The following is a 10,683-nucleotide window of genomic DNA, read 5'->3' on the forward strand; positions in this document are numbered from 1 at the left end:
GGGTTCTCTATGTTTGGAATCTAATTACCCTGTAAGGTATTTACCATCCTGATTTTACAGGGGGGATTTCTTATTTCTAATTCTATTTTTATTAAAAGTCTTCTTGTAAGAAAACTGAATGCTTTTTCATTGTTCTCAGATCCAGGGGTTTGGGTCTGTGGTCACCTATGCAAATTGGTGAGGCTTTTTATCCAACATTTCCCAGGAAAGGGAGGGTGCAAGTGTTGGGAGGATTGTTCATTGTTCTTAAGATCCAAGGGTCTGGGTCTGTAGTCACCTAGGCAAATTGGTGAGGCTTTTTACCAAACCTTGTCCAGGAAGTAGGGTGCAAGGTTTTTGGGAAGTATTTTGGGGGGAAAGACGTGTCCAAACAGCTCTTCCCCAGTAACCAGTATTTGTTTGGTGGTGGTAGCGGCCAATCCAAGGACAAAAGGGTGGAATATTTTGTACCTTGGGGAAGTTTTGACCTAAGCTGGTAAAGATAAGCTTAGGAGGTTTTTCATGCAGGTCCCCCACATCTGTACCCTAGAGTTCAGAGTGGGGGAGGAACCGTGACATGGTGGCAGAGTGGTGGGATTAACCTGAAATCATTTTGAGATCCAGTTGAGATTTTTTTGAACTAGAAATACAGATTTTAAAAAAAAGGAAGTCCAGAAGCAGCTGAAACTGAAAGCAGCTTGTTTTTCTCTGCTTTGTGGCCAAGCAGAGACAAAAGAGGATTATCTTTGTGAATTGCAGGTTTTCTTTGCCTGGAGGCAGGGTACTTAACTCCTGCAGGGAAATTCACAGTCTTCCAACCCAGAGTTTTTTGTTTCCCTAAAAGTAAATAGAAGGAGGGGTGTTCTACCCATTTGCCTGGAGACAAAAGTGGCAGGGTTTTTTTTTTTTGGATTTTGATTTTTTACAAGGAGCACAAGTTTAAAAAGGAAACTTGTTTTTTCTTTGGGCTGGGTAACCAGGTTTCAAAGTAGTTGGAAGTTTTTGCTTTGATTTGGGCCCAGAGCAGAGACAAGGGAATTGTCTTTTTCTGTAGGCTGACAATCACTATCAGAGAATAGGTATTCTATTCCAGCACAGCAAAATTTTACAGCCAAGTTTTGTTTGTTTATTTCTAAGCCTCGGGTGTAAAGTTAGTTAAAAACAGAGAGGTTAGGATGACAGAATCCACAGCACAACAAAAGATGGAATTAGCCAGATTTCAGGCTGAGGAAAAACAAAAGGAACATGAAAGACAGATAGAACTCATGCAGCTGGAAAAGGAGGTACAGGAGGCTGCCCACAGGAGGGAAATGGAGGCAAGGAAGCATGTGGAGGAGGAGAAGGAAAAAGAGAGGAAGCATGTGGAGGAGGAGAAGGAAAAAGAGAGGAAGCATGTGGAGGAGGAGAAGGAAAAAGAGAGGAAGCATGTGGAGGAGGAGAAGGAAAAAGAGAGGAAGCATGCACTGGAGATGGAGAAGGTAAAGGCTCAGCAGAATATACCAACAAACCCTAGCAATCCTTCTCCAGGTACCACTCCCCATCCCAGAAAGTTCCCCACCTACAAGGCAGGTGATGATACTGAGGCCTTCTTAGAAAACTTCGAAAGGGCCTGCCTTGGGTACAACATCTCTACTGACCAATACATGGTAGAGCTGAGGCCGCAGCTCAGTGGACCCTTAGCTGAGGTGGCAGCTGAAATGCCTAAAGAACACATGAACAAGTATGAACTGTTTAAATCCAAGGCGAGAGTCAGAATGGGGATAACACCCGAGCAGTCTCGTCGGAGGTTCAGAGCCCTAAGGTGGAAACCAGACGTGTCATTTACCCGACATGCCTACCACATTGTGAAACATTGGGATGCCTGGATATCAGGAGCAAGTGGTGAGTCTCCAGTAAATTTGCCCTTCCTAATGCAAATGGAACAATTCTTAGAGGGTGTTCCTGAAGAAATAGAAAGGTACATCCTAGATGGGAAGCCCAAAACTGTAATCGAGGCAGGAGAGATTGGAGCCAGATGGGTGGAGGTGGCAGAGAAGAAAAAAACTGGTCGCAGTTGGAGCGGAGACCAGAAGGGACAACCCCAGGCCACACCCTATTACCGGGGGCCGCCCAAAGCCCCACCTACCTCCCAAAGAACCCTCCAGACCCCTTATCGTCCCACCACCCCGTTCTCCAGCAACCCTCCTCGCCCCAGTGACCCGTCAGCTGGACGATGTTTTAAATGTAACGAGCTGGGGCATGTAAAGGCCAACTGCCCCAAGAACCCCAACAGATTACAGTTCATTGCACCGGAATCACACCAGAGGTCCACAGGCCCAGATACCTCCCAGATACCCTTGGAGCGGAGGGAAACTGTGAGTGTGGGCGGGAAGAAGGTCACCGCGTGGAGGGACACCGGAGCACAAGTGTCAGCTATCCATGCTTCCTTAGTGGACCCCAAGTTAATCAACCCAGAGATCCAAGTGACAATTCAACCCTTCAAGTCCAACTCTTTCGATTTGCCTACAGCCAAGTTGCCTGTCCAGTACAAGGGCTGGTCAGGAACGTGGACTTTTGCAGTCTATGATGATTATCCCATCCCCATGCTGTTGGGGGAAGACTTGGCCAATCATGTGAAGCAGGCCAAGAGGGTGGGAACGGTCACCCGCAGCCAGGCTAAACAAGCCGTGAGGCCTAGCTCTGTTCCGGAAACTTCTATCAGGACCCGGTCAGAGGTGATGGACCCGGACCCCAGACCAATGTCTGCAACAGCAGTAGTGGATCCAGTCCCAGAGACCCAGACGGAACCAGTCCCAGAACCGGAACCAGCCGAACAACCAACACCAGACCCATTGCCAGCACTGAATCCAGTACTTGCAACCTCAACACCAGAGGGCCCCACCGACCCTGAACTGGTAGCAGCCGATAACCCTACACAAGAGGCTGAGCCGGAGCCTGAATCCCAACATAGTGCACCAGCGGAGAGCGGTTCACAGTCAACAGAAACAGCTCCATCCCCTATATCACTTCCAGAGGGACCAAGCCTAGGTCCACAATCCAATGAGGAACTGATGTCTCCAGCATCAAGGGAACAGTTCCAGACCAAACAGGAAGCAGATGAAAGCCTCCAGAGAGCTTGGACGGCGGCACGGAGCAACCCACCGCCTCTCAGCTCTTCTAATCGATCCAGGTTTGTTGTAGAAAGAGGACTTTTATACAAGGAAACTCTTTCTGGTGGACACCAGGAAGACTGGCATCCTCAGAGACAGTTGGTAGTTCCAACTAAATACCGGGCCAAGCTCTTGAGCTTAGCCCATGATCACCCTAGTGGCCATGCTGGGGTGAACAGGACCAAAGACCGTTTGGGGGGGTCATTCCACTGGGAGGGAATGGGCAAGGATGTTTCTACCTATGTCCAGTCTTGTGAGGTGTGCCAAAGAGTGGGAAAGCCCCAAGACCAGGTCAAAGCCCCTCTCCAGCCACTCCCCATCATTGAAGTTCCATTTCAGCGAGTAGCTGTGGATATTCTGGGTCCTTTTCCGAAAAAGACACCCAGAGGAAAGCAGTACATACTGACTTTCATGGATTTTGCCACCCGATGGCCGGAAGCAGTAGCTCTAAGCAACACCAGGGCTAACAGTGTGTGCCAGGCACTAGCAGACATTTTTGCCAGGGTAGGTTGGCCCTCCGACATCCTCACAGATGCAGGGACTAATTTCCTGGCAGGAACTATGAAAAGCCTTTGGGAAGCTCATGGGGTAAATCACTTGGTTGCCACTCCTTACCACCATCAAACAAATGGCATGGTGGAGAAGTTTAATGGAACTTTGGGGGCCATGATACGTAAATTCGTAAATGAGCACTCCAATGATTGGGACCTAGTGTTGCAGCAGTTGCTCTTTGCCTACAGAGCTGTACCACACCCCAGTTTAGGGTTTTCCCCATTTGAACTTGTATATGGCCGTGAGGTTAAGGGGCCATTGCAGTTGGTGAAGCAGCAATGGGAGGGATTTACACCTTCACCAGGAACTAACATTCTGGACTTTGTAACCAACCTACAAAACACCCTCCGAACCTCTTTAGCCCTTGCTAAAGAAAACTTACAGGATGCTCAAAAAGAGCAAAAAGCCTGGTATGATAAACATGCCAGAGAGCGTTCCTTCAAAGTAGGGGACCAGGTCATGGTCTTAAAGGCGCTCCAGGCCCATAAAATGGAAGCATCGTGGGAAGGGCCGTTCACGGTCCAGGAGCGCCTGGGAGCTGTTAATTATCTCATAGCATTCCCCACCTCCAACCGAAAGCCTAAGGTGTACCATATTAATTCTCTAAAGCCCTTTTATTCCAGAGAATTAAAGGTTTGTCAGTTTACAGCCCAGGGAGGAGACGACGCTGAGTGGCCTGAAGGTGTCTACTACGAAGGGAAATGTGCTGGTGGTGTGGAAGAGGTGAACCTCTCCATGACCCTTGGGCGTATGCAGCGACAGCAGATCCAGGAGCTGTGCACTAGCTACGCGCCAACGTTCTCAGCCACCCCAGGACTGACTGAACGGGCATATCACTCCATTGACACAGGTAATGCTCGCCCAATTAGAGTCCAACCTTACCGGGTGTCTCCTCAAGCTAGAACTGCTATAGAACGGGAGATCCGGGATATGTTACAGATGGGTGTAATCCGCCCCTCTGAAAGTGCATGGGCATCTCCAGTGGTTCTAGTTCCCAAACCAGATGGGGAAATACGTTTTTGCGTGGACTACCGTAAGCTAAATGCTGTAACTCGCCCAGACAACTATCCAATGCCACGCACAGATGAACTATTAGAGAAACTGGGACGGGCCCAGTTCATCTCTACCTTGGACTTAACCAAGGGGTACTGGCAGGTACCGCTAGATGAATCTGCCAAGGAAAGGTCAGCCTTCACCACACATCTTGGGCTGTATGAATTTAATGTACTCCCTTTCGGGCTGCGAAATGCACCCGCCACCTTCCAAAGACTTGTAGATGGTCTCCTAGCGGGATTAGGAGAATATGCAGTCGCCTACCTTGACGATGTGGCCATATTTTCGGATTCCTGGGCAGACCACCTGGAACATCTACAAAAAGTCCTTGAGCGCATAAGGGAGGCAGGACTAACTGTTAAGGCTAAGAAGTGTCAAATAGGCCTAAACAGAGTGACTTACCTTGGACACCAGGTGGGTCAAGGAACTATCAGCCCCCTACAGGCCAAAGTGGATGCTATCCAAAAGTGGCCTGTCCCAAAGTCAAAGAAACAGGTTCAATCCTTCTTAGGCTTGGCCGGTTATTACAGACGATTTGTACCGCACTACAGCCAAATCGCCGCCCCACTGACAGACCTAACCAAAAAGAAACAGCCAAATGCTGTTCAGTGGACCGAAAAGTGTCAGAAGGCCTTTAACAAGCTAAAAGCGACCCTCATGTCTGACCCTGTACTAAGGGCCCCAGACTTTGACAAACCGTTCCTAGTAACCACAGATGCGTCCGAGCGTGGTGTGGGAGCAGTTTTAATGCAGAAAGGACCTGATCAAGAATTCCACCCTGTAGTGTTCCTCAGCAAAAAACTGTCTGAGAGGGAAAGCAACTGGTCAATCACTGAAAAAGAATGTTACGCCATTGTCTACGCTCTGGAAAAGCTACGCCCATATGTTTGGGGACGGCGTTTCCACCTGCAAACCGACCATGCTGCACTGAAGTGGCTTCACACCGTCAAAGAAAATAACAAAAAACTTCTTCGGTGGAGTTTAGCTCTCCAAGATTTTGATTTCGACATCCAACACATCTCAGGAGCTTCTAACAAAGTGGCTGATGCACTCTCACGTGAAAGTTTCCCAGACTCAACTGGTTAAAATCGTCCTTGAGATGTGGAAAATATTGTTAGTCTTTATGTACTTGGTAGCATATTTAGAGATGCATGTGTCTTATTAACTCTGTTTTCCTAGAGCTCCAGGAAGAAATCCCAGCCAGTGTTTCACCCTAGCTGAGATTTGGGGGGCGTGTCATAAATAGAAAGGGAAGGGTAAACCCCTTTAAAATCCCTCCTGGCCAGAGGAAATCTCCTCTCACCTGTAAAGGGTTAAGAAGCTAAAGGTAACCTCGCTGGCACCTGACCAAAATGACCAATGAGGAGACAAGATACTTTCAAAAGCTGGTAGGAGGGAGAGAAACAAAGGGTTTGTGGTCTGTCTACATTTTGTCTTTGCTGGGGATAGACCAGGAATGAAGCCTTAGAACTTTTAGTAAGTAATCTAGCTAGGTATGTGTTAGATTATGATTTCTTTAAATGGCTGAGAAAAGAATTGTGCTGAATAGAATAACTATTTCTGTCTGTGTATCTTTTTTGTAACTTAAGGTTTTTGCCTAGAGGGGTTCTCTATGTTTGGAATCTAATTACCCTGTAAGGTATTTACCATCCTGATTTTACAGGGGGGATTTCTTATTTCTAATTCTATTTTTATTAAAAGTCTTCTTGTAAGAAAACTGAATGCTTTTTCATTGTTCTCAGATCCAGGGGTTTGGGTCTGTGGTCACCTATGCAAATTGGTGAGGCTTTTTATCCAACATTTCCCAGGAAAGGGAGGGTGCAAGTGTTGGGAGGATTGTTCATTGTTCTTAAGATCCAAGGGTCTGGGTCTGTAGTCACCTAGGCAAATTGGTGAGGCTTTTTACCAAACCTTGTCCAGGAAGTAGGGTGCAAGGTTTTTGGGAAGTATTTTGGGGGGAAAGACGTGTCCAAACAGCTCTTCCCCAGTAACCAGTATTTGTTTGGTGGTGGTAGCGGCCAATCCAAGGACAAAAGGGTGGAATATTTTGTACCTTGGGGAAGTTTTGACCTAAGCTGGTAAAGATAAGCTTAGGAGGTTTTTCATGCAGGTCCCCCACATCTGTACCCTAGAGTTCAGAGTGGGGGAGGAACCTTGACACCATGCTATAGAATATATTAGAGAACTATGTCTCTGTTAGAGAATTCTACAGATTGGTTGAATCATTCTGTATAAAATACCTTTTCATGTTCTATCTAGACCTTTTATGGTCCCCATCACTAATATCTGAGCCCCACACAATCATTAATAGACTTTTTTCTCACAACATTCCTGTGAGCTAGGCGGTGTTGGGTATTGCTCTTACTTTACAGATGGACTGGAACTGAGGGACAGGTTAAGTAACTTGCCTATGGTCACACAGTGAATGTGAGTGTGTGTATAAACTGGCAACTAAACCTACATCTCCTGAGTCCCAGTCAAGTGCACAATCCACTAGATGATCCTTCCTATCCTATTAAATTCGACAGGACATTCCCATAAGGGATAGAGAATGCACTCACAAAAGATATTTTAGTGCCCAACTCCCATTAAAATCAATGGGAGTTAGGTGCCTAAATATCTCTGTGAATCCCATGATAGCCCCTGATCCTGCCATGAGCTCTGCACAGGTGGAAACTTGCACCTTTGTGGAGCCTCAGGGATGTAGAAACAACAAAAACTCCAAGCTGTAATTAGATGATAATGCTTGGCTGGTTGTAATTTCCTAGAGCCCTCAGGTTTTCACATTTGTTAGAAAATTACAGAAGTTACAGAAGGGATGGCTCCAAGTAGCAGTGTGGGAAGTATTCAAAATGTGAGACTACTATACTGCATAATGTGGGGCAGAAGAAAGATGATTCTGCCCTCCAGATTGAATTCATTTACAAACGATTAGCAATGTCTAAGTTATAGACTGGAATGCATAAACTCTGTATATTATTCTAAATCAAGGTACCTGGAATATGATATGAAAAGAAAAACCCACTTCCACCTGTGTAGAACTTTCTCATACATGAGGCCTCTCTGCTTTTTTATCTAGAACACAGTGACCTGATACTCCATTTTAATCATAACTACCACTTTTGGGTTCTGGAAGTCCTTAGTGACTACAGAACAGCCCCCATGTAAAAGGAAATTGATGTGCAGTTACTGATCCTGGAGAGACCAAGTTCCTATATAATAACAATACTAAATACATACTTAGCTCTTATATTATGCTCTTCATCAGTAAATCTCAAAGCACTCCAGATGGGGTGGACACATGGAGGATTCCATGAAGTTGGACACATCCATGCTCACTACAGTTTGAATGGGATGTGTGTGGAAATTCATTGCTAATTGCAGAATGTCACTGGAGTGACACCAGGCCATCGACATACGGTCCATTGCCTAATTGCAAGCAACAGTTACCATGTTTGCTTCCACTGGGATTTTAGGATCCAGTGAGCATATTGATATGTTGCATAGCTATTAAGAATACAAGATCTCACATCCATAGGATGCATAGGATCCAGGTTTCACCTGCTCTTTTAACATTTAATTTATCAAATCAACATTTTGAGATGTCTCATTTCAGGAGTATTGTGGCCATGGTTATAAAGAGGCTGTCATCTCTCATGACAGAGAGCTGTCTGTCATTGACAAAAAACAGACTATTTCTTGAACTGCAGTTCAACAATGGAAACACTAACTGACTGGCATTGTGACCTCATTTTCACAGGTGTACCACTGGGAATGAAATTACAAAGTGGCTCTTAAGCATAAGGCCCTGGGTATGGATACATTTTGAAGTCGGGAGCACTTGTGACTATCATTGCGTAGAAAATATTTTGATACAATCTTCTATCTATGGACAAAGACTCTATTTACTGAAAACTTTAAGGACAGTTAGTTACCTTTCACTGAATAAATTGAATCTGTAATACACTAGGATGTAGATTGCAAAGATGAAAGGAAAGTGCAGCAGCAGGAATTTATTCTCACAGCGGAGACTGTAATCAGGATATGGGAAGTGCTGTAAACATAATAGCCTACTTGGGCTATAATCTGATGCATCCGATGAAGTGAGCTGTAGCTCACGAAAGCTCATGCTCAAATAAATTGGTTAGTCTCTAAGGTGCCACAAGTACTCCTTTTCTTTTTGCGAATACAGACTAAAACGGCTGTTACTCTGAAATCTGATGACTGTAATTTTATGGCCCTCAGTGGATGCACAGGGTAAAAGAAAACCCCTTTTATTACTGCAGAATGCTCTCCCATAGTACACACTGAGTGCACCATCTAAACAGACTCTTATTGTTATCTTTAAGGTTACTTAAGATTTTGTTTCCTTCTGCAGTTTCAGATACCAGAATGGCTTTTTTCTTCCCTTTGTATGTGTCTGGGATAAAAATCAACAAATCTCTTCTTAGCATCATTGGATTTCTAGGCTGTCTTTATAATAATCAATTCTGATGGGATAGGTAGAAAGTCAGGTCAATACGTCACCCACTGAAGCACAAACCACTTGAAGTATATCACAGATTAACACCACTATCCAGCTACAGAGCAGCTAGCTCTATTTGCTAGGGATTAAAGTGAACAAAGATTTTTCCCCTCCCCTCAAACACTAAATTAATAATTGTAGTGGGGAAAGGGAGATAAAATAAACTTTTAATTGTAAAGCCATGTTAAAGGAGAGCTACACAAACCCTGTTTTCTAAATCCCAATGACCTGAAACACATATTACAGTATGAAAGAAGCTAAAATGTTTTTGAAAATGGGGTTAATGAAGATGGACATCCTTGAGGATACCAATATGGAACAATCATCCTAGTGAAAAAGTAACATTTGTGACACCAGCAGCATAGGGTTTGGCGATTTTACTGTAGAGATTACAAACTACTTTTCTTTCCTCTTAATGTTATTTTAGCAACTTTGCATATATAACTACAGAATGGGGCTTCCACTTAAGCACTCCTGCCATCACTTCTGATAAGGCAGCAGGGGCTGCTATTGAGCAATAGAATGCTTTCCCCCTTGAGATCAGAGTATGCTACTTATCCAAGAAACAACCATCCATGAAAAAGAATAAGCTTCTCTGGCTCAGGATGTGGGCAGTCTTTCAGTATGTGGGCAAACTACCTGCTTGTTGGGTAATGGTTCTAGCATTGTTACTACCTATGTACACCGATAACTATGCTGATTAGACCTTGGTCAGGTTGTGCACCTAGCTAACCTCCCCCAATCATGCTATCAGTACTGTTGTCCTCACTTCCATCCTTCCCCTTTTATAGTATTTTATGCTCAAATGTTGCATTATATTTTGAATTAGACAGTGAGCACTTTAGGGCAGAGAGCACTTCTCTCTATGTACAGCACCTTGCACAATGGGGGTCCCAGTTCTGATACAAACCTTTGGGTATGATTGCAGTACAAATAATGACTATTAATATATTTCCAAATGATCCATGGAAATGTATGCCATGTTTGGCAGAAATGTTAAGAGATATTTCACTTGATGGCACACCATGTACTGTCTGTCTGAAGCAGATTTGTTGTTGTTGTTGTTGTTTTTTTAAAGGCAGCCATTATCAGATTCTCATGACATACTATCTGAACTTGAAGGGAACATGAAATATCTAAATGTGGGATTGATTGGATGACCTTTAGTCAGTTAAATTCTGCATTTTTATTGCAGATAATATTTAATGATTGGAAGCACAAGATATCTCTCCCAATCAAATCTGTCAACTAAGTTAACCTCTGCACCGTTGATGGACATGAGACACAAGACTGCGTCCACAGGCAACACCAATGTGCTTGGCATATGTTCATACAAGAACAAAGGGACTAATCTAATAAAAATAATCTGTGTTTTATATTTATTCAGAGCTGGCTTGTAAATTTACAATCCGCCCTAAATAAGGG

At 44.5% G+C, this 10,683-nt stretch overlaps 1 protein-coding gene across 1 annotated transcript; it reads left to right on the plus strand.

Annotated features, from left to right (window-relative positions):
* The first annotated feature begins 627 nt into the window (after positions 1-627).
* LOC141986208 (uncharacterized) lies at positions 628-10,418 on the plus strand. The gene is made up of 3 exons (XM_074950471.1): positions 628-1,860; positions 2,488-2,953; positions 10,337-10,418. The coding sequence occupies exons 1-3, from the start codon at positions 1,155-1,157 to the stop codon at positions 10,416-10,418; spliced, it is 1,254 nt and encodes a 417-aa protein (XP_074806572.1). The 5' UTR covers positions 628-1,154.
* Positions 10,419-10,683: the final 265 nt, after the last annotated feature.

The sequence above is a fragment of the Natator depressus genome, chromosome 4, assembly GCF_965152275.1.
Source record: "Natator depressus isolate rNatDep1 chromosome 4, rNatDep2.hap1, whole genome shotgun sequence".
Classification (NCBI taxonomy): Eukaryota; Metazoa; Chordata; order Testudines; family Cheloniidae; genus Natator; species Natator depressus.

Bases quoted from the DNA above. Each gene is read 5' to 3' on its own strand.
- LOC141986208 (XM_074950471.1), top strand. From the start codon at position 1,155: ATGACAGAATCCACAGCACAACAAAAGATGGAATTAGCCAGATTTCAG. The intron at 1,861-2,487 runs GTGAGTCTCCAG...ATTTGCCTACAG, and splicing joins CTGGATATCAGGAGCAAGTG to CCAAGTTGCCTGTCCAGTAC. The intron at 2,954-10,336 runs GTCAACAGAAAC...GTTTTTTTAAAG, and splicing joins CCAGCGGAGAGCGGTTCACA to GCAGCCATTATCAGATTCTC.